Source organism: Diuraphis noxia, unplaced genomic scaffold, assembly GCF_037042655.1.
Source record: "Diuraphis noxia isolate RWA-SAM2 unplaced genomic scaffold, SU_Dnox_SAM2 contig0001, whole genome shotgun sequence".
Lineage (NCBI taxonomy): Eukaryota > Metazoa > Arthropoda > Insecta > Hemiptera > Aphididae > Diuraphis > Diuraphis noxia.
The window spans coordinates 1,044,817-1,068,729 of NW_028301711.1; the positions used below are offsets into that span (position 1 = coordinate 1,044,817).

The window sequence follows — 23,913 nt, forward strand, 5'->3', positions numbered from 1 at the left end:
GGTACAATATAATAACGTATGGAAATTTTGCGTGGTATTTACTATTTATATTCATATATAGTTTATAAATATATGTATAGCTATATTTATAAATGAGCGGGTTTAAATTTGAAGTATTTATTTTTATACATATTTAATTTATTAAGATTAATCATTTATTGTCATTACCGCTGTGGCGCTGTTATCAGTTGTTTTGTCATATTTTGTCGTTGCATAGGCGCATAGTGCATAATTGCAGGTTTCTACTTGCTAGGCTGCAGCATTCTGATTTTATACGACATACGTGTCTCAAGTCACAACCATAATATACATACATAATATATTATATATTTTATTTGTTTATGTATACTTATCGTGTACTTATTCGTGTGACGACGTGAGTAATATTTTACAGTTGTTGTTCGTTATACCAATTTGTATTTTGCAAATTATACTATTTGTACCTTGCATCCCGTAAATGCAGAGTGCCTAAGTGCGTATTACGATTTTTTTACTGTTTAATTTCTTTATTGACTATCCGTCAACTGTCAAACACATTTGTTCATCAATACAAGAAGCAGCATTTCAATGGACCCAGTAAAGAAACAGGTAATATTAATAACCATAATAATAGCTATATTTAAAATCCGGCGAGTGCATAATAAGTTGGGTCCCTCATTTTGCAGGTGATTTTTGCACCTCAACATAGAGAGATAAAATTATATATATTTAAAAATGAATTAATGTAAAAAAATTTAACTCTTCTACTGAATTGTGCCAGCTGTTATAACTAAAATCTTTTTAAATATTACCTAATATCTAATAAATGTATACTTAGTTCTTCTACTGTCCTACCTACTGATTATTTTACTAAATCAGTTGGCTTGGTATGATATTTGTCGTTAAGTAGGTACCTATTTAAAGAAGCATTTAATATTATGTACTTTACAATGTTACATATAAACCTTTTCAAATAGGTACGATGCAAATAAAACTTATGGAATAAATTTACAAATCTAGTTTGGTTTTGGTGCTCAAGCAAATATAATTTTTTTTTAAATCTTAGCATATCAGCGTTTTAAAAATGATGGCACAACAATTAACCTGCTGAAACAATTAGTTTTTAAGTTATGTAGTTTTTTAAGGAATAATGTAGGGTTGTTAGGTATTGCAACTTATCTAGGTCTACGTTATTATATAATACTATAATATATACAGTGATGGGTATACGATATACTGGTTATAGGATATTGAAATTGTGATATACCAATATCTAAAATATTTAATTTTAACAAAGAATAGGTACTCAAATAAATAGTAGTTGACTCCAGGCTTTAACTGTTAGGTACATTAATTCATGTTTAGATATACCTTAATGTACATGCTAACTAAACATATAATTAATAATTTTAACTATAAAACGTTTAGTGGCAAATAGGATTTTTTGAAGATGAGAACAAATATTCAGTTTTACCAAAAAATTGGATATATAGTACACAAAAAGGTGATTTTTGTAGATGGCCAAGGAAACACAGAGTTACAGATTTAATGCTAATAAAAGCAGATGAGCCAAGTATGGATTGGTTATCTTTTCCCGTCAATATAATTGGTGAAAGTTATGGTATGTTTTAGTATGTTTAAGGTTGTATATAGGTATCCACCTAAACTTAATTGTTTTATATTATTCATCATGGTTTTTAAATATATAATATATAGACTCTTATGAAAAAGCAGCACTTAAAGAAAAAGAAATATTTTTATCAGAATCAGAAAGAATTCTAGGACGAGGAAAAAGAAAGAGAAAAGAAGTTAAAAATCATCATGAAGATACTGACAGTGGTATGAATGATTTATTGTTTAGTACCTACCTATGAATTTAATGAAATAGGTTAACACATGCAATTTAATTTTTAGACAGTTCTGATTCTCCCATAAAAATTATTCCATCAACATTTTCAAGTAAAAGTATTATTCCTAATAAAGACCTCAGTGTATTGAACTCAAATTTGATCTCTAATGAGCCAACTGTATCATATAGCCAGATAAACACAACTAGTTGCAGCATACCATGTATGTATTATCTTTAAGTAATACAAAATGTAGATTAATTTATTTTTCAATTAGATAACAATCTATTATTTGCAGATGCAATTAACTCACTGAATGAAATTGATGAAAATTGTCATATGTCTAAGTTAGAATTGTCCCAAACACATATGAGTAATGCAAACTTATATGAAAGTACCAGTACATCAAATGTTTTTCCATCTACGTCACAATGTTTTGATACAATTGATAAGGAATTGGTTTCTATTTTTGATAATCCTGGAAAGTATATTTGTTTAATTATCTATATTTTTTAATTTAATAATATGATAACTGTTTTTTTTAAAATACCTATTCATCAATTTATTTTTATATTGCTAAATTTTTCCATTACATTTTTTCATATTATTATGTATTCAAGTATCAAATAAATCATAAAATCTTTTACATAACTAACTTTTCAATAATATTATTATAATTTTTTTCTGTAGATCAAAGTTATAGTGAACAATTAAACTTGAATGAAACTTCCCAACAAGAAACTTTAAATACTCAATCAATGCGAGATTCATCAAATATTGCAAACCATAACACAGTTTCAGATAAACTTTGTAATGAATACTACATAAATATTTCTATTCCTATTTTAAATCAATTTAAATATAACCATATCAGAAATTTAAATTATTTATTAAAATTTTATTTTGGTTAGCTGTTTTAGTAGAAACCGATGAAACGATTCTCCTAAAGAATATTTTCAGTTATATTAAAAGACTTGATGGACGAATGGATAGGATCGAAAAACTTTTGGTAGAATTTCCAGTTGGTCCACTTAATAAACAACCATTGGATGATACTCTTTTTTCCATATTCCCTATTAATGACTTCCAACATTTATTGAAAATTGATGAAAAAGTCAAAAATGAAGAGCAGTTTGAAAAGAAAATGGTATCTTAATAGTTTCTTTTTTTTTTTTTAATTTTTCTCATAAATACATATGTTTGTTTCATAGGTAAATTTTGTATCTGCTATTAGTGGTAAGAACATAAAAAACTTTGTCAAACGTATTTTACAACGTTTATTTACAAACGAGCTTTCATCAAAATGCTCATGGACTGGATTTCGAAACAATTTCCGTCTTGAGAACCTTAAAATAATTAATATTATGAAAGGTAGGTACCTAAAGTTGGTGTTTAAATCCAAAAATAATTTTATCTTATTTCCAAAATATTGTTTGTTTTTCACAGAAATAGGTAGAGTTAACTTTAGTTGTACTGATGTGGTTTTTGAAGAACATGTCAAAGAATGGTTTCGACATGGTAATCAAAGATTCATTATAGAGAAAACAATAAATATATCTAAATAATATTCAATACTCTATAGTACTCATGGTGTGTATAAAATTATAGTCCAATACATTTTATAAATTTTACACTCTAATAACAATAGTTATGTATGTACCGTAATATGGGGTGAATAGAAACGATGAGGTGAATAGAAACGAAATCAGGAAAATGTTATCTTTTATTTCTTTACAATTCAGTTTGAGTGTTATCAATACGAAACATTCACTAAATCCAACATTTATTAGTACGAAACTCGTTTATATTGAAACGTTTCGTTTTGTTCTACCTCCATACACATATAATTGATAAAAAGCATGTGGTAATCCTTATCAATAAAAAATTATCAAAATTCAAAGTTACCGTTCACGATGTAAACTTCTATTTTCAATTTCTTTTCCTAATTCATTTTTTGCAGTATATTGCTGGCTTTAATAACACGTAAGTATAATTTTTTTATTTCAATCCGATCATAGTTTATTTATTTTAGTTTAACAAATTACAGAAATGTGGTGAATAGAAACATACAGAATGCCACGTAATTATGATAAAGATTGTCATTCAAAAACGTATAAAAAACCAAATCCAGCTGATCTCGCAAATGCTGTCAATGCAATTAAAAGAAAGAGAATGACTTATCGTGAAGCACAGGAGGTATACGGGATTCACTATTCTGTTATTTATCGTCATGTAAAGAATAAAGACATCAAAAAGCAAGGTGGGCAAACATCATTAAGTTTAAGTGAAGAAAAACTTTTAATTGATAATATATTGCTATGTGCTGAATGGGGGTTTCCTCTTGATAGGTTAGACTTACGTTTATTGGTAAAAGGTTATTTGGATCGTAGAGGTAAGAAGGTTAAAAGATTTGGAAGATCAAATATGCCAGGTAAAGAGTGGGCGCATAGTTTTTTAACCAGGCATAATGATGTTTTAGCTGTACGGTTGTGCCAAAATATTAAAAGGTGTAGAGCTGCAGTTTCTAGAGAAACTATTAATCAGTATTTTGACAATTTGACAATATCTTTGGAAGGAATACCTTTATCCCATATAATAAATTATGACGAGACTAACTTGACGGACGACCCAGGAAGGCGTAAAATTATTACCAAGCGTGGAACTCGGTATCCTGAGAGAATTATAAACAGCACCAAGACTTCAATTTCTATTATGTTTGCTGCATGTGCTGATGGCACACTTTTACCACCATATACAGTGTACAAATCAAAACATTTACACGAGTCTTGGAGAATTGGTGGTCCTAAAGGTGCAAGGTTCAATCGAAGCCCGTCAGGTTGGTTTGATAGTTTGTGTTTTGATGATTGGGTTAAATCTATTGCTTTACCTTACTTTAGTAAATTATCTGGACCAAAAGTACTAATTGGAGATAATTTATCAAGCCATTTGTCAACAGATTCGATTAAATTATGTAAGGAAAATAATATTAGATTTGTATTTTTACCAAATAATTCCACACACCTGACTCAACCTCTTGACGTAGCCTTTTTCAGACCATTAAAAATACATTGGAGAAATATATTAGAACAGTGGAAAAAAACAGAAGGAAAGGATGAATGCTCACTCCCAAAAGATAGATTTCCTAGATTGCTTAAACTATTGTGGTTGAAAATACAAGAAAATGGTTCTGAAAATATTGTGGCAGGTTTTAACAAATGTGGAATAGCTCCATTAAATCGACAAAGAGTTCTTGATATGTTACCATCCGACGATATAGACAAAACTGATCCTAATATTGAGGCTGCTCTATCTACATCACTTAAAGATTTTTTAAAGGAAATGCGGCCATCAGATCAAACCAAAAGGAGACAGACCAGAAAAAGATTAAATGTACATCCTGGTAGAAGTGTGGAAACTGTTTCATCAGAGGAAGAAAAAAATGAATTAGATACCTCTAGTACAAGTGATTCAAATATCAGTTCAGATAATATTGAGACTAATTTAAATCAAAATAATGGATCCACAGAAGCTTATGTTGTTAAAAATGAAAAAGTTTTTAAAAATGTACATCCTATTCAGCACAACAAAGATGTAATTGAAGATGATTGGTATCTTGTTGGTTTTAATTCAACTTCTAATAAACCATCAACTAGCAAGGTGCACTACACATATTTTATTGGACAAATTATTAAAAAAACCAATAATGGTTATTTAGGAACATTTCTTAGGAAAAAAAACACAAGGGATTTTAATGGATATATTTATTGTTTCCCTAATGTAAAAGATGAATTTGAGTTTCAATTTGAACAGATTATAGGGAAATTAGATAACCCAACACCGTACAATCGTGGATTACTTAAGTTCAAACTGGACTTTAAAAGTTTATAATACCTAGTTAAATAACATACTGCCTTACCTAAACATTAGTTATAAAAAATATTTAATAAGTTAAAAGTCTGAACAGAGGTTACTGTAATAAAAAATGTTGTTTTTTGTTATACCTATATACCTATATATATATTTTTTGTTTTATAGTTTTAAATTATGTTAACTATTAAAAAAAAGTCTGAACAGAAAGTTACTGTGACTAAGATTGTATTTTTTGTTATATTTATTTTGTATTTATTAATATTTATTTAGTTTTATAATTAAATCATATATTGATAAGACTGAACACAAAAGTACTGTGATTAAGATTGTTTTGTTTTTGTATAAGGTATTTAATACTATTTTTTAAAACTTAATATTTTGTTTCTATACACCTTACAAGTGTTCAAATAATAAAAACTATTGAAAATATATATTTGTTTCTTTTCACCCCACCTACCAGGTGAATAGAAACAGAGCACTTAAAAAAATAAAGAAAATAATCTATTAAAAATAAAAATATTTTGAATACACACAATTAAAGTACTCAGAGAGACCCATATTTTGGTGTATTGATAAACATTGTAGCCCAAATAAAAAAGTTTATATGATACATCAAAGTTGAAAAGTGTTTCTATTCACCCCATTTTACGGTACTTACTATTCATAAATATATATTGATTGTATACTTATTATGTAGGTAGTATAGGTAGCAATAGCACATACATTTCTTCTAAAAAGATGATTAGAACAAATATTAATAATTATAATATAATCTATTAGGTTGATAGGTACTTATCTTATACCTACTAAACAGATTTTTTTGCGAGGTATTTTTTAATATAATATAAATATATTTGAGTATACGAAAACCTACTAAAATATTACTGAAAAATGATGTACAATTATATTATTATTTAATTATTAATATGCTAAAATGCTTAAATAATTTATGTTTTGCACAATAATTTTATTTATTGAATTTAACTGAAAATAAAATAAATATATAATGACTCAGTATATAGAAGATGTTAGTTACAATATGGTATTACATAACAAGCTACGTAATTTTTCATATCAGAAATTTATTATTTATAGTATATTTTGGGTAGGTATTATAGATGTAAAATATTATTTTTTTTTTCATCTCCATAGTTAAGTTATTTTAGAATAAAAACACTAGAAATATATTAAGATTTAAAATAACAATTTTGATTTGGTTTTACAATTTTGATCTTGCCCCTGGTGGGATTTCATCCTGCGGGCGCACTTCCCTATTTATTTTAATATGAACCATATATTTATATACTATTACTATCTTTGGCAACCTATGAAGTGTGAAATTTACTTAACCAACATAAATAACAAAAAATTATATTTAAATATTTTTATATTTACATGTAAATTATGATATAGATACCGATCAAGTTATATTCAATTATTATATGATTTATTAGTAGGTTCAAATACATTAGTTAGTAGATAGTTATATTTAATATTCAAGTATTATTACATATATTTAGCTTGATCCCTACTTATATTATACCATAATTACTATACATCCTTCTTGATTATTAATTATATAATCTACTGTTTAATTATAGTTGAAAAAAAGAAAAGAAATTCATGTTATGTCGAGAAGACAATTTCAACGTACTATTCTCACAAAAAAAATTAAATGTTCTAATACACTTGAAAAGGACTCAAGTTGTTTAAACATAGAAGTAAAACTACCAGAAGAGAAATTTTCAAAGAACTTCTCTTCCATTCCAGTACCAACATTGTTTGAAGATACAGCAGTGACCGTATGTTCAATTAGCCTTTCAAAATCTACCTCAACTAATTCTACAGAAATACATCCTACTACTGTATGTGTTGATGAAAATTTCCCATTATGTAATAAAGATTGTGACAAAAATATTTCACTAGAAAATAAATTACAAAATTTAATTTCTAAATACCATGTATCGCATAACTTTGTAAATGACCTTTTAATTATTTTAAGATCAGAAGGTCTTAAATTGCCCAAAAATTCAAGAACTTTATTAAAAACTCCAAAAAGACATGATATTATTAGTATAGAACCAGGATCCTATATTCATATAAGTATTGAGTTCATGATCACTCCAATTTTAACTAAATATTTTGATAAATTAAAAAATACTTCGAAAATTAAATTAAGTTTAAATATTGATGGTCTTCCTACAACAAAGAGTTCAAAATCCAATTTTTGGCCTATTTTAATTTCATTTGTTGATATACATGAATTATCTAAAGAAGTTATACCAGTTGGAATTTACCATGGTAAATATAAAAAACCAAATTCAATATCTGATTTTTTAAATCCATTCATTTCTGAAATGGAATTATTAATGGCCAATGGTTTGAGTATCAATAATAAAATTTTTTTTTTAAATATTAGCCAGGTAATTTGTGATGCCCCAGCAAAGGCTTTTATTTTGAATGTAAAGGGACACAATGCTTACCATAGCTGTAATTCATGTATTGTCGAAGGTGTTTTTCTAAGTAATAGAATGGCTTTTCCTGACTTAAATTCTACTTTACGAACAAATATTTCATTTCGTAATCAAAGTGATGAAGACTATCATAAAGGCTTTTGTCCTCTAACCAAATTCAATATAAATATAGTAGATAATGTGGTATTAGAATATATGCACAATATATGTTTAGGGGTAATGAAAAGATTATTATTATTTTGGAAAAAAGGCAAAAAACCAGTTCGCTTTATAAATGATAATATTTCAAATGAAATTTCTTCAGAGCTTATTACTCTTAAAGCATTCTTCCCTAAAGAATTTAGTCGTTCTCCTCGATCTTTAGAAGAACTAGAGTTTTGGAAGGCGACTGAGTTTAGATCTTTTTTGTTATACTCTGGCCCTATTGTACTAAAAGGTAGATTGAAAAAATCACTCTACAAACATTTTATGGTATTACATTGCGCTATTAGACTCCTGTTATCCAATGAAACATGTATTGCTTACAATGATGTTGCCAATGATTTATTAAGAAAATTTGTGATAGAGTATTCCTTTTTATATGGTGAAGAGTATATTACATATAATGTTCATGGTTTAATTCATATGGCACATTTTGTAAAAATACATGGATCATTGGACAAATTTAGTGCATTCAAATTTGAAAATTGTCTACAGAATATTAAAATGTCGTTGAAAAACTCTCGTTTTCCTCTTCAAGATGTATACAATAGAATAATAGAACAAAAAAACATTGAGATAGTTGCATCAATTGTTAGTTACCCAATTTTAAAAAATGAAATTGATTATAATCTTTTATCTCATCCTGATCCTACAGATACTCTTTATGAAAATATAATTACTGAACATTTTACCGTGAGTTCTGTAAACAAGAAAGATATGTACTTTTTATTGAAAAACAATGGGATTATTTGTATTAAAAAAATTATAAAAAGGGCTAATGGAAGTATATATTTTGAAGTTGTCCAGTATAATACAATCCCATTTTTTGATAATCTGTTAGTGTCTGATATTATTGGAGACTTTTATGTAGATACATTTAATGAAACAAATAGTTTTCTTATTAATATGTGTGATATTAAGCATAAATGTTTATTTTTTAATATTTCTAATGTAAAAGCAGTTGCAATTACTTTGTTACATGATCTTTATTAAATAAAATTATGCTTTTACATGAATAAAATACTGTTGTTTGTTATTATTCCTATATACTATGTTTTAATGTTTTATGTTAATGGGAATAATTAGTGTAGATTTTTTTTATAATCTTACTAGATCCTTATATAGAATTCTTACATTTATGATTTATTATTAAACTATAATTTCTGTTATGGTCATCATCACTTGTTACTGTATGTTAATATATTTATTTACCTATCAATAGTTATAGCCACTGAAGATTTAAAAATAACATAAATCATAATTTAAAACAAAGTGAAAAGGTAGTTTATTTTTTTTTATATAAATTTAACTAAATTTACATAGGTATAAAAATTAAATAAGTCAATATTTATTTTTAATGCTATATAAGTAGTTGTTTAATTATTACAAACAATATAAATAGTTATTCATTATTAAATAATGAATAAATAAATATTTTATTATTATTTATTCATATATAAACTTTATATAATATATATCTAAATTAAAGCATGGCCATAAGAGGTTAATAATGTGATATCCATGTGAATATAAATGTAAGCATTTAATAGATTTTACATAGTTGTTTATTCAACAGTAGAATATAACTACTATTTGACCATTGTTGTTACTTAAATATAATTACTATGTGAGTTTATAGAGATGTTTATAATACCTCTTATAACTTAATATTGTATTAATAACATCAATCAACCTGGCGTTTGGCATACCAGGTACATCTCAAAGAAGTAAATAGGCATTAATTTAGAACTTCACATTACAAAAGAGAAGTCTATGTGATATTTATGGCACTAATTTTTGCACACAGGGACGTAAGTACCTATACATAATAAAATATTATATTGTTCGCTCTTATGTTTATATTACACGTATATATACTATATAAATCAAATCAATTTACTGTTTTTTGATACATTCGCGACAGATCGTATTTAACATAAGTTTTTTGTGCGCACCACATGCTTTCTGATAAATAAAATATAAAGTACCTCGTGAATCGAGACGCGTCGAATTATTAGTTTAAATTAATTGTTTCTTTTCTCCATATGGTCCATGCACAATGTATAATGTATATGCATTATAATTGAGATTTACAACTTCTATTTTTATTTTACATATTTGATGTCATCTTCTTAACATTTCGTTTTTTTTTTTTATTTTAGAATGAAAAAGGTTAACACCACCGGTAGTGGTTTTGTTTATGGCCATAGTGTGACGGTGCAGAACTATACTGTAAATGTTGCGTCTCTGCATTCGTTGCACTTTGGCCGTACAGTGGACGCGGCTGAGGCACCACCGGCCGTCGCGGCCAAAGATGAATCCAAACGCAGTAAGTCGATTACTTAAAAATGAATAACATTTTAATGTTCACAAATAACTAACGTCTACCTCGTGTTTCAGGATGCTTTCGTTGCCATAAATCTGGTCATTTGGTTGCCGATTGTCGCGGTGAGTGTGTATATTTATACTCCATTCAATTTAATTAATCACGTTTATTTTTATTATATTTCTAGCCCCCTCTAAGTCGTCTAGAGGTCGTGAGCCGCGACGTCGGTCTACTCGGTCGCCACGACGTCGGTCGCCCATCGTCGTTCGGCCGCCCCGCAGTCCGATGTCACGGACTCGTCGTGCAGACAAATCGGCCTCGGAAATGAACACACCAACTGAGCCATCTTCGGTAAGTTTTGCAAAATATACTTAAATAGCCCTGATTAAATCCTAATCCTAGTCCTATATGAATTGTAGTACATGAATGAAACCCCATCTCCCCGTTTCGGGTTGTGGAAGGATCACTGTAAGTTGTCAATCAGATAATTTCTTTAAACGTCATACTTATTGTTTTTAATGTTATTATTTATTTATTATTTTATTAATTTCAGATGTTAATTGACCAATTCGAATCGGCCACTGCATCCACAACATTGTAAGTCATCAATTGGAGAATTTCTTATAATTATAACAGTATTGAATTTATTTTATGTTTTTCAGATGAATAAAAACTTCTTTTTTTTTTTTTTTGACATCTGTGTTTTGTTTTTTTATATCTTATAATATTATTATTATGATATGTGTTAGGTGTGACAATTCAGAGTGGTCGGATCGAAACCAATATTTTAACAACCAATAAAATAATAATAAATATTCCGCCAGTCTATGCCAGCGGTTATATATACAACTATATACGTTTTCATAAAATTATAATATATATTATACATATACCTACATATTATATAAAAATTTAAAAAAAAAACAATTACGGCCCTGGTTATGTATGTACTGACAAACAACTGTGTAAGAAAACGTATAAGTATAAATTGATATGGTACCAAGTGAGTTAAGAGTAACAGTACCTAAAATTGTAACACTACTTATTGTAGATGTGTGTTAGTATGTGCAATACAATTAAATTTAATTAGTTTTACCCAATTAACATTAATACAATCATAGGCAAAATCGGCAACGTCACATACCATTTCCTGAGGGATTAGCACGGTGTCCTGAACACCGTCGACCGCGGGCAGTTGGCCGTTGCCGAGCCGAAGTAACCAAGCCGCAAATTGCACGTCGTTGTCGGCGCGCATGTTGCGGACCAGGTTGAAGCGTTCCATGCCGCGCCATAGACCGTTGTGCTTGATCGAAGACATGACGATGTCACCTCTCGATCCTCTTCGGACTACGGGCAATATCTGCCTGAAGTCACCTGCGAACAACATGGGCTTACCACCGAAAGGTAATTCTGATGCCATGACGTCCCTGAGCAGGCGATCCACCACAGTCAGTTGCAGTCCCGGGGACATTGGCGCCTCGTCCCACACGATGAGCGCCGCGTCGCGTATCCTGTGGGCTCGCTCAGACTGCATGGTGATGGTCGATGTGGAGTCGTCGGTCAGCGTACCGAACGGCAATCCGAACGTCGAGTGTACGGTCATGCCGCCGTCCATGAGAGACGCCGCGATCCCGGTGAATGCGACGCACAACACCGACTGTCCTCGGTTGCGGAGCGACCATATGAGGCATCCGTACAGCGTTGTTTTCCCGGTACCACCGGGTCCGTCGACGTAGAAAGTTTTTGCTACGTCTTGACGGTCGTCAACGGCCGCCATTACGCGGTCAAACACCGTCCGCTGTTCGGCGTTCATGTCGTCCAATTGTTGGGCCCACCGTGCCGCCGCGTCTATTGCGTGGAACAGTCTGTCGTCCTGTTCCGGTTCCAGCATGAGTGGGTCCGGCAGGGGCAAACCGTAGTCGCCCAGCGACTTACCGTGCGCACGAAGTAGATCCCCGATGGCGTTCAGACACGCGGCCCTCGCGCGGTCGACGTCTTTGAGGCGCCGATTGAAATCCTCCATCAGGTTTGCTTCGTTCGCCTCGTACAACGCCAGCGGGTTTGAGGGCTCGCAGAACACCAGTATCGTGACGAAGAGATACCGCAGTTGCCGCGGTGTGTCCAACGCCGCCGATTCCGTCAAGCAGGCCCGCCACGCTCGGTCGTCTTCCAACAATCCGAGTGCGACGGCCGCCGCCGTGTATGTTTCGTGAACGACCCCGTCCACCGTCCTTATATCTTGAAAGGACTGCGAGCCTCTTCGGTTCAGAAGTAGCAGTCGCAAGTGGAACCGGTCCCGGTCCAGTGGATTGACAATGTACATCCGAGCCAACGTCTCGTTTGCCATCAGTCTCCGCCGCCGCGACCATGTTCTCTGCGGCGCATTCCAGGTGTAATGTGTCGGTATTTCGTGGTACAGGTATTGCCGTGCCACCACGTCGTTCACGTTAAGTGTGAAGAACTCTGTTAATCTTGTTCGATGTAAAGCTTCATTTTGTAACCGTTCTTGCACTTGTCCTGGCGCAAAATACACATTCTGTCGACCTTCCAGGTGGACAGGAAGTCTGACGATCGTGTGACTTCTCTTGTGTAGTTCGTACGAAAACAACCGCCAGATGCCTTCTGGTGGGCTGACGTATCTTGAGTTAACGTAACTGAAAACCAAAACAATAAGATCAATAACTATCTTGTGTGACTCAGTAGATGATACCATTTGGCATTTTAATATTATTGTATGAGGTTAGGCTGAGCGAGTAAGATGTTATAAACTATAGTTTAAAATGTTCAATCTAACAAAAGAACCTAAAAACTATTTTTTGAGTTGTTTAACTAAAACATGAATTAAATGAAACGTGTAGTTTAAAATGTTTAATCAAACTTAAGGAACTACTTTTTGAAAACTTACTTTTATATATAATAATAAGTGGTATTTAAATTGTTAATGTACCGACAGATAATAAATACATTCAATGTATTGTATTAAAACTGCATATGAAGAAAAATATATATTACTATAAACTACTATGAATGAAACATGTAGGTTAAAATGTTTTATCAAACATAAGAACCTAAGAAAGTGTTTAATGTGCTTAAGTGTTAGTAACAATAATACGTGTGGTACTCTATAACAATAGGTCCATAGGTACTAACTGTAATAATATCAACTGTACTTTATAACTTTGTTGAATAAAAGAAGTTGAGTGTTGGAGCAAGCTAAGTATATTGTTAAAGGTACATTATTAGGTTTAATTATTGTTTGAAAAATATAACTATCGATTAATTAAGGTTTTAATTAACCTAACCTATTTGGTATCAATTATTAACTGCAGTAAATATATATTATATTGAACTACATCTTACCTACTTAATATAATAACTGAAAAATAAATAAACGGCAATTACTGAATATTAATAAAAATATATTGTAATACTACTATGAATGAAACGTGTAGTTTAAAATATTTATTCAAACATAAGAACCTAAGAACTATTTTTTGAGTTGCTTAACCGAAACATGAATTAAATGAAATGTCTAGTTTAAAATGTTTAATCAAACCTAAGGAACTACTTTTTTCAAAACTTACTTTTAATTGTAAGTGAACAAAAATACAATAGATATTGACATTTTTAATATAATAATAAGTGGTATTTAAATTGTTAATGTTGACAGCATGGTAGAACAAAAACAGCCCGAGTACAGACAGATAATAATAAAAATAAAAATAATAATATTGTGTTCTGTTTTATATTGGTACACCCGACCTAACATAAACTATGAGAGTTTATGTGTTATGTAGTATATTTTTTTGGTTAACTACCTTCATAATTTCACCACAAAGTAGACACTATATAAACTTGTACAACTATTATTATATTTTTTAAGTATTTTTAATTATTAATGTATCAATTAGGGATAGTATACAGTATTACTTTGATTAAACCTCAGACTTACTTGGCTAGTTCGTCCTGATCCCAAACCTCCAATGTCACACAGTCGTGTCCTTTGAAGATGTATTTGTAGATGTACATCACGCTCTTAATGGAAGAGCACACCTCTACGTTTATGTGTGCGTCGTACTTGGCAAGTAGGTAAGGGTTGTGAGGAACTACATACTCGTTACCGACCTCGTGATTTCTTACAAGGACCACTCGCCCGTTGTCCGGTCGGCGGTATTTGGGGTAACCGCCGTCCGAAACATACACAGTTTCCTCTGTGTGTGGCTTCGGGTAGTCTTTGGAACAACTGTTGTCCACCATGCACGGACTCCGTGGGTTGACTCTTCCACATGGCCCGTGTATCATGTGGGATGTCACGCAGGTGTGTAATTGCCTGTCGGTCGCCGGGTCTGGCAAGAAAGCGCAAACAACGTCGTCTACGTCCTCTGCCGTGCGCAACTTACTATCCTCCGCCAGGATAATGAGTATGTGCGCGTGGGGCAGACCGCGTTTCTGAAACTCAATGGTATAAACATAAGCATCGACATTACCAAACACACGATTAACAGTTATGTCACTTATTAGTTCCCGTAGTTTCAAGTGGAACACCCTGGCCACCAGTTCAGGCCTGTCGCTTGCCGTGCTATGAATCGCTAGGTTGTCCGTGATCTCCGGCCATCTGGGATTACACGTAAAAGTTATGAACAGGTCTGGTTTTCCATACTTACGAACTATGGCCATAGCGTCCTGATAACACTGCTTCATGTATCGGGGACTGCCGACAAACGTAGACGGTAGAATGATCCTCCGGCCGACCGCCATGGGATCGGCAACGTCCAAGTGGTGCTGCTGGTTCACGTGGTCCATGAGCCCTTGGTACGCATCTGCGAGGAGAGCTCGCTGATTCATACGCACATAGTTCAGATTATTCGATTCCATTCGAACGTACTGGTCGCACACATACTGCTGCAACAAAAATCGACCAGCATGTATTAGACTGAACTGTGCATGCATCGTATCGTTATTTCCCCAATATCGTATCGCCAAACGGAAGCACACAAACTCTCTGATACTGTTCCGACTGCGGACTTGATTTCGGCGGTTGCCCTCTTGTCTCATACCGAAATGCCAACCGGCTTCTCCGCTTGGGAACAACAGCGGATACAACATTGGAACCGCGTGACACGATCTTTGTGGAATGTAATAAATGGTATATATTATTTCAAATGAATTACTAAATGCGGCGGAAAGTCAGGTTATGGAGTTGTGTAAAGTAAGGTCATATTTTGTAGAACAGCAAGAGGAAGGCATGTGTAAAAGTTCAAAATTCTACAACAGAACAATACCAGAACAACAACGCAATGAATTGTATGTGAATAATGTGAATGATGGTGCAGACAGAGTGAATAGTATAATTGTACAGCAAATGTAAGGATATGTTTGATTAACATGTGTGTGTGTGTGTGTGTGTGTGTGGGAGTGTACTTCAAATTTGTACATGGAATTTTAAATTAAAATAAATTTACCTAATTATTATAAATATACAGTTATTATAACGCAAGGATTAATTGTTTATGTTGTGTAGATAGAGTTCAGTAAAATATAATGTAAATAGTACCAACGTACTACAACATCTATGCTGTGTATTTGTTGTATGACATAAACCCTATGAATGCTTTTCAAATGTCCCTGTGAAAGAGTTAAGGTTGATTGTGCTATTATAGTGTATAAATGTATTGAAAGTAAGTGAAAGACCAATTCAAATAGTTATTAACTAACCCGCAGGTATGTTTTACATCCTGTGTTGCGGGTCGATTGGATTCGTGTCGTAGATGACCAGATTCAGGTTTCTGGGCGGACGACCGTCGTCACCGACAAACACGGCCGCAACTTCATTTGCTGTGGGCAAGTTGTAACGCCGCTGATCCCTGGTTGCATCTGACGAAATGCATTGTGATCGGCCTGGGATGCACACCTGCTGGGTCGGCGTCGGCTACGTCTCTTTCTGCCTGCCACACCTGACGCATATTCCTAGAATTAATGTACATATATATATTGTGTTAAACACACACCAATAATAATAGTAATTGCAAGAGCAAGGGGGGGAATAAATATCAGAACTCCACCATCAATGTAATGATACTGCATTTTGTGTTAGTAAACTTAATTTTAAAAATGTATATTGCACTCTATATAAGTAAGCGTAGTTAAGTGAATTTATAAATTATATGATTAGTCTGAGGTAAGATTTATGTTTTGCAGAATATTTATATCAGATACCTGTAGTATCATGTGAGTACAGTGTACATTTACATTGCTAAGTATAGTATAAGTTGAAATACAATTTAAAAGAAAGTCCATTGTAACTTACTGTAACTCTACTTAGTGTGTGTGTGTGTCATAGGTGTTGCACTCCATAACAGTAAGTGTAGGTATGCGTAAAGTGAATTTATCAATTGTATGGTAAATGTTAAGAATGTTGTAGTATTGTGTGAATGCGTGCCACTGTGCAATGGCAGTACAGTGTAAATTTATATTTTTAATGTGTGTTCATACATATTTATGATCTGTGTAAGGCTGAACAAAAAGTGTTGTATTGTATAACAGTGATATGGTGTATGGGATTAAATGAATTCATTCAAATAATTTACATGATTAGAGTAAGAGGGTAAATGTTGTTATTATTCAAGTTATTTTTTTACAAAGTTGAGTTGTGAGTTGTTTGAGTAGTGAGTTGTGTTGTATGTATATTTTGAATCATCATTAAGCAATAACTTTATGTTTGCTGTATGTTTGTAGCTCTTAATGAGTCTTACTCTAAATGGTCGGTTAATTAAGATGTCTAAAGTCAACAGACACAATAATTTTTCTCACATTAAAGCCAATGCGTATGGATTCCTGTCCCGCAGCATAGTGTCCAAGTCTGCCATCACACTCTCTGACAGTTCACGTTGATTTCTCTGTCGGGCCATGTCGAGGCGGCGGGTGTTGGCTTCCCCGGACTCGATGAAGTACAACTCGCAATATCTCGCTTCTTCTCTGTTGGCAGCCACGTCATTATTAGTCCTATGGTACAATTGCCCTTGGAGTGTGAACACCGCCGGACCTCGCCCTTGTAAAGGTCTGGGATTCACGCTGGTGGAAATCGCAGCAAATGCCAGGGCATTGTTGTACAGCCGGATGTTCCCTTGGTAACTACGACCATCCTGCGAATCAGAAATTAGCAAATTCATTAACAGATACGGGGCAGGCAACAACACGTGGTCTCCTGTAGCGGTCACTTGGCCGTTATTGCAACACGTGGAGAAGTGACCCATGGTCGTACGTTCGCTGGGAAAGTGGCGGGCGTTACAGTGCCCGCAGACAGCAGTCAAAGCACCCACGCAGTGACGCTCTGGCAGCGGGTGTCTCACGGCAGCTAGCCTGTCGATCATGGGCACAAGTCTTCTGGGTTGTTCTACCGGAACACCCGCAGGAATTGGTTCGAACTGCAATTCAAATAATTTATGATAAAATTATATTTTAAAGACATATTTACTGACCTCTTCGTCGATCACGTCGAAAAACTCGAGTTCTGCTTGTGCTTCGTCCATCTGAACCTCGACCATTTCCACACCCTCGTCTTCATCTTCCACCAGCACTTCGAAGACTTCCATGCCCTCTCCTCCGCCGTTCACCTGGACGTCGATGACTTCAATATCCTCCTCACCGTCGACGACTTCCATGCCTTCCTCTTCCTCAACCATGACGTCGATGACTTCTACGCCCTCCCACTCCTCCATCGGAACGTCGAAGATTTCCACTTCCTCCTCTTCTTCCAGCTCGACTTCGAAGATTTCCACTTCCTCCTCTTCTTCCAGCTCGACTTCGACGAATTCCACGACCTCCTCCTCCATCTGGACATTCCCCAGCACCTATAAGTTAGGTTGAGTTAATGTAGAATGGATACAATTTTCAAATCTCAGTGTGCTTAATATGAATATTAAGTGAAACAAATTAAAAAAAGTAAGGTGTTTAAGACAGCATGTTTGGCATTGTAGTAGACAGGTGTAATGTAATGACTTTTTTTATAGGCCGATTAATTAATTTTAACTGTATGTTTATAAATTAATATTAAGTTTATATATTACTATTCTATAGAACACTGTATTTTACAGTTGGTGTATGCTTTGTTAAGTGGACATTTTGAATATTATGAACTCCATAACTATCTATTAAATAAAATGAATAATAAGTTTATGTTTTGTAGAATATTTTGCTGATGTAGTGCTGTATGGCATTTGGTACGGGAAATACAATGTACAGTTAGTTCTAACAACGCGGCATATAATGTATTGAAATAGGGAGCATTAATCAGAGTACAGTATCCGGAATGATGAAATTCCTAGTACACATCAGTAGAAAGAACTCAACATGTGGTTTAACTGTTTGTAGTTAAAGTACCTAGATATCAACGTGTTATGTATGTAGAGACAAACAACTGTGTAAGAAAACGTATAAGTAGTAAGTTATAAGTAACAGTAAAACTGTAACACTACTTATCGTGTGTAGCATGGAGGGCTAAAAACAATAAAAAAAATTAATAAAATAATTAGTTGTGTGTGTGTACATATATAATATATATATATATATTGCACTTTATAAAAGTAAGCGTAGTTACTACACTATATGCATTAAGTGAATTTATAAATTATATGATAAGTCTGAGGTAAGATACCTGTAGTATCATGTGAGTACAGTGTAAACTTACATTGCTGAGTATATAACTACAATGTATTAATGTTGTACATAAAAATTCTTGAGAATTGGCCATCATATAAGTATAAGATGAAATACAATTTAAAAGAAAGTTACACACAGTTCTACCTAAACAACATTAATACAGTCATAGGTGTAGCAAAATATTCAGTTGTCTTTTGTTTTCATTTACAGCCAATGAACAAAAAAGAAGAACGTTTAATAATTGGTTGTGTATTTTTAATCATTGTTTATTGTTGGTTAGGCTGAATCAAAAAGTGTTTAATGTTCTTACGTGTTTAACAGTAACAATAACATTTGTGGCATACTATAACAATAAATGTAGATACCTATATGCATCAAGTGAATATCAGATACTTGCTTAATGCATGCTACTGAGCAAGGAGAACACAGTGTACATTTAGTGTGAAGTCAGTTACATCAGATTACAAACATTTAGTAGGTTATGCCAGGGGTCCAATATTAAAATACATAAGTAGTGTGTTATACTAACTAACTGTAATAACATTAACTGTACTTAAAAAAGTTAAGTGTTGAGCAACCTAATAATGTAAATCACAGTGTACACGGTGAACAGTGAATGTACTATACAATGTACTATACCTAAATAATGATGAATGATAAATGTTGTTGTGAAGTAATTTGTATTCTTTAGTACCCATACTGTAAATGTGCAGTAAATTATAAACAAAACATAACACAACTTAGTGGCATAGGAGGGTTGTGGGTGTATGTGTGTGGATGATGAATTAAAACTGCTTTTAACAATAGGTACTTGATATTGTAATTCACAGTGTTATGTATTAAAGTGAAACATTCCGTTAAAATATATTTATGTTTGGTAGTATACTTGTGTCGGGTCACGTTGAATGTTATCAACTTAAGTTCCTAACAGCAGGTATATATAAGGATATTAGTGGTGTAGTAACAATCTTGATTATACACTCACCAAAGACGGCACTGCTGTGAGCACCAGACGACGGCGTTGTGCGTCTCCTATGACATAGTCGATGCCAGGCACGAAATGCCTTGAACACAACTTTGATGATTGGTTCACAGGAAAACCATTGTCCATCACAAATGCCACCCACTGATGATGACGCACATCGTTTGGAAATCTAAAAGTGTCATATTTAATATGAGTAGTTATATATATATGTGTGTGTAGGGTGAAATACTTGTGTACGGAAACATCATTGATATTGTCCACAACTCCGCACATCACACAGCGTTTGACCATTGTGTACGTGTGAATAGCCTAAAAACATCATGAAAAGTAAAAAGTAAGTATAAACTCATTTTCTACACTCATTGTAATCAAAAATAATGACGTTATCAGTATGCTGTCTGTACAAGTGTGTTATTTTTAGAATTAATACCTACTGCAAATATTATATTTTATAAAATCGAAAAATGGCATACAGAGCAGCACAGTTAACTGTTTAAACAAATACCGCAATGGCGCAACGGTAAGCGCGCCATTTAAAATGAATCGGTTAACGGCCAAACGTCGACCACGGCGAATTTCAAATACGAAGGCGGATACAAAAAAGCGTTAGATTCAAAGCAAACACGCGGTGCGTGAAAAAAAACACCAAACTCGCCATAGTGAAAACATCGCGTATATTATAGCGATGAACAACGTGTGTAATGAAACGGTGGTGCACTGGCACTGGTGCGCGACACGCGCTGCCATGAATACACCTGTACGTATATTATATTATATTGTATTATTATATGTAAAACTTGTACTCACCGGTTTGCAAAGCGCCAGATACAGATACAGACCGAAACGAAATGAAAAGCACTAAGTAGTTTCGGAAATAGGCTTTTCGGTATGCGTAGATGTGTGCTGTATGGGCGTTCGTCGCAAGATGACGCAGAATAACATGGGCGAGTTTCGCGTCGCCAAAGTTGTCCCCTACGCGGCCCTCTACACCGACGAACCAGTCTAATATCTAATCGTAATCTAATAATGGTCATACTGTAATATTGCGTATATTGCAGCGACACTCGAAAGCGATCATCCAGTGTATTATATATTATAATATATATAATATGTACACGTTTAAATACGTTTGTATTAGTAGGTATATTATGAAATAAAAATTACCAATTATTAATAACATAATAACGACTATATACCTATCGTTATTCATTACATATTCATGGGACATAGTTAACATAGTTATCTATACATAATAATTATTAAAGGTTATCATGGAGAATTAATTGAGAATTAAAAAATCGAGAAAAAATATGCAAAGTTTAGCGCGTTTTAATCCATGCATTATATGACAGACACAGACTACGTTGCCGCCATAATGCCATATCGAACCCGTTACCTGCGGCGGATACACTGCCTTACGCCTAACGGGACCTACCTACTATTCGAGTTGATAGATGATGTGAAAACTATAACTGTTAAGCTGTTTTTTGGTGTAACTAATAATTAACCCAGTAAATACTTTTGAATTATAGTGACACCTCGAATCGCATATTCTCACCTCTCCGGTGTATATATTACTCCAATTAGATATATTATGCTATTATCAATTATCATAACATAAAAGTGATCATAGTCATGCCAAAGCATACCGAATGCGAATGCGTTTCAATGTCTGATGTGTTTTGGCAAAGAATAATTGTTATTGTCGTTTCTTACCAAATGAGTACACTATAAAATCCAGTATAGGAATTTAACAATATAAATCTAATAACTTTATACATGCCACAGGAATATACCTAGTAGCATACTAAATGTGAATACATTGCATATGCATTATTATTGTTGTGTATGTATTGCTCTAAGTTCAATGCTTAAAGCTATGTTACATATAATATGGTCACTGGCCAGTCTAAGGCATATATATTGTATTTTATTCGTTACCTATGCACTATGTGTGTGTGTTAAGTCAAACAGAATTGTGAAATTCTATAACAATATACAGCTGTTAAAGTAAGAACAACTTGTTATGTTAAGCTGTGTACTAACCTGGTTATGTACTACACATTACTACAACTCACATGTTTATTTGTTTGTTCAATATATGATGTATCATATCACAGAGTTGTGCGTACATCAGTTGTTGACGTTTAGAATGTACAATAATTACTGCTGTTACTCATTATGCTTTATTTATTAAAGTTATTCTCCTGACAGTATCACAATTTGTTAAAATTAAGCTTTGAAGGATCATCATTACTTATAAAGCAATCAAGTTATACCTAATGAATCGAAATGTGAGATGACTGTTTTGAAAAATATGATGAAATGAGTAACTAACTATTTAATATAATTAGCAATACTTTATATTGATAACTATTATTTTAAATAGAAAAATATATATATAAGAATATAAAATGTAAAAACTGTATTAAATCTGTTACCTATACTTATAAAAGTTTAAGAACTTCTGAGAGGCAGTGATTGAAAATATATGTGAGGAGCTGAAGCCTATGGTGTGTGTGTGTATTTGTATGTACATTATGGAATTAAAAAACAGTTTTACCTAATTAACACAAATGCAATCATACTTATTGCAACAAAATCAATAACAGCAGTAGAATAATACTGATATAAGAAGATGAGTTTGTAAACACATATATTTTATAATGTTAGTTAATTTGAAACAAAAATTGTTGAATGTCCTCATGTGTTGGTAACTATACTATATGCATTAAGTGGGTAAGATTTATGTTTTGCAGAATATTTATATCAGATACTTGTAGAAAGAAAGTCCATTATAACATACTGTGAAATGTATAAGTGTTTTGTTCGTTTGTTAAAGGTAAATTTAAAATAAGTGTGAGTTATAACTTATAAATAACTGTAACTCTACTTATTGTGCGTGAACTATGCAAAAGAAACATAGTTCCACGCCTTAACGACATATTATTACTTCAACAACATTATATTTTATATTTAGCAGTAGAACAAAACAGAAGAACGTTTAATTGGTGTGTTCATATTACATACATACTTATAATCTAAGCGTAGGCACCCCACATGTGTTATGTAATTAACTATCAACTGTATGATTGGAGTGAGAAAGGTTTATGTCTCGACTCTTGAGTACAGAATTTGGAATGATTAGCAGAACTCAACAGGTGATTTCAACTGTTTGTAGTTAAAGTACCTAGATAGGTACACAATTGTGTAAGAAAACACAAGTACCTATGTTAAGTTGATGGCAGTGAGTTATGAGTAAAATTAAAATCGTAACACTACTTGTTGTAGGTGTGTGTGTGTATGTGTTTGTATGTACAATACAATTAAAACACAGCTTTACCTAATTAAAATGTATACAATCACCGGAAACCAAATCAATAACAGCAGTAGAACAAAACTGACATAAGAAGATGAATTATGAAATTATAATATTTGTTAGTAAGGTTGAAACAAAAATTGTTGAATAATATGCTTATGTGTTAGTAACAACATGTTGCATTCTATAAAAGTATATATTAGTGTTGATATACTTATATGAAAGAAAAATGCATTTGAAACCACTGCCTAGAT

At 32.7% G+C, this 23,913-nt stretch overlaps 5 protein-coding genes and 1 long non-coding RNA gene across 7 annotated transcripts in view; 3 read left to right on the forward strand and 3 right to left on the reverse strand.

Moving 5' to 3' along the window:
• Positions 1–23,913, reverse strand: part of LOC149059157 (uncharacterized) — a 244,073-nt gene that overhangs the window by 37,861 nt on the left and 182,299 nt on the right. The window lies entirely within an intron of this gene.
• LOC149059160 (uncharacterized) lies at positions 167–7,435 on the forward strand. The gene is made up of 10 exons (XM_089218024.1): positions 167–588; positions 1,408–1,600; positions 1,696–1,818; positions 1,894–2,049; positions 2,125–2,311; positions 2,503–2,636; positions 2,738–2,973; positions 3,038–3,197; positions 3,273–3,416; positions 7,298–7,435. The coding sequence occupies exons 1-9, from the start codon at positions 568–570 to the stop codon at positions 3,389–3,391; spliced, it is 1,329 nt and encodes a 442-aa protein (XP_089074150.1). The 5' UTR covers positions 167–567; the 3' UTR covers positions 3,392–3,416; positions 7,298–7,435.
• On the forward strand, positions 3,727–5,818 carry LOC149059161 (uncharacterized). Its single transcript, XM_089215785.1, has 2 exons — positions 3,727–3,809; positions 3,874–5,818. Exon 2 carries the CDS (start codon positions 3,900–3,902, stop codon positions 5,712–5,714), a length of 1,815 nt encoding a protein of 604 aa, XP_089071911.1. The 5' UTR covers positions 3,727–3,809; positions 3,874–3,899; the 3' UTR covers positions 5,715–5,818.
• On the forward strand, positions 10,507–11,312 carry LOC149059162 (uncharacterized). Its single transcript, XR_016189367.1, has 4 exons — positions 10,507–10,700; positions 10,772–11,048; positions 11,117–11,165; positions 11,251–11,312. It is a non-coding gene; the product is annotated as an uncharacterized LOC149059162 (long non-coding RNA).
• Positions 11,552–16,553, reverse strand: LOC149059163 (uncharacterized). 2 transcript variants are annotated; one of them, XM_089215781.1, is made up of 3 exons: positions 16,413–16,553; positions 14,650–15,822; positions 11,552–13,351 (listed from the first exon to the last, which is right to left on the reverse strand). In XM_089215781.1, exons 2-3 carry the CDS (start codon positions 15,801–15,803, stop codon positions 11,740–11,742), a joined length of 2,766 nt encoding a protein of 921 aa, XP_089071907.1. In that variant the 5' UTR covers positions 15,804–15,822; positions 16,413–16,553; the 3' UTR covers positions 11,552–11,739. The 2 variants fall into 2 exon arrangements, with proteins under 2 accessions (XP_089071907.1, XP_089071908.1); XM_089215782.1 differs by having other exon boundaries at positions 14,650–15,599; positions 16,413–16,550.
• LOC149059164 (uncharacterized) lies at positions 16,526–22,944 on the reverse strand. The gene is made up of 6 exons (XM_089215789.1): positions 21,148–22,944; positions 20,570–20,649; positions 20,341–20,509; positions 18,176–18,547; positions 17,508–18,121; positions 16,526–16,664 (listed from the first exon to the last, which is right to left on the reverse strand). The coding sequence occupies exons 2-6, from the start codon at positions 20,629–20,631 to the stop codon at positions 16,526–16,528; spliced, it is 1,356 nt and encodes a 451-aa protein (XP_089071915.1). The 5' UTR covers positions 20,632–20,649; positions 21,148–22,944.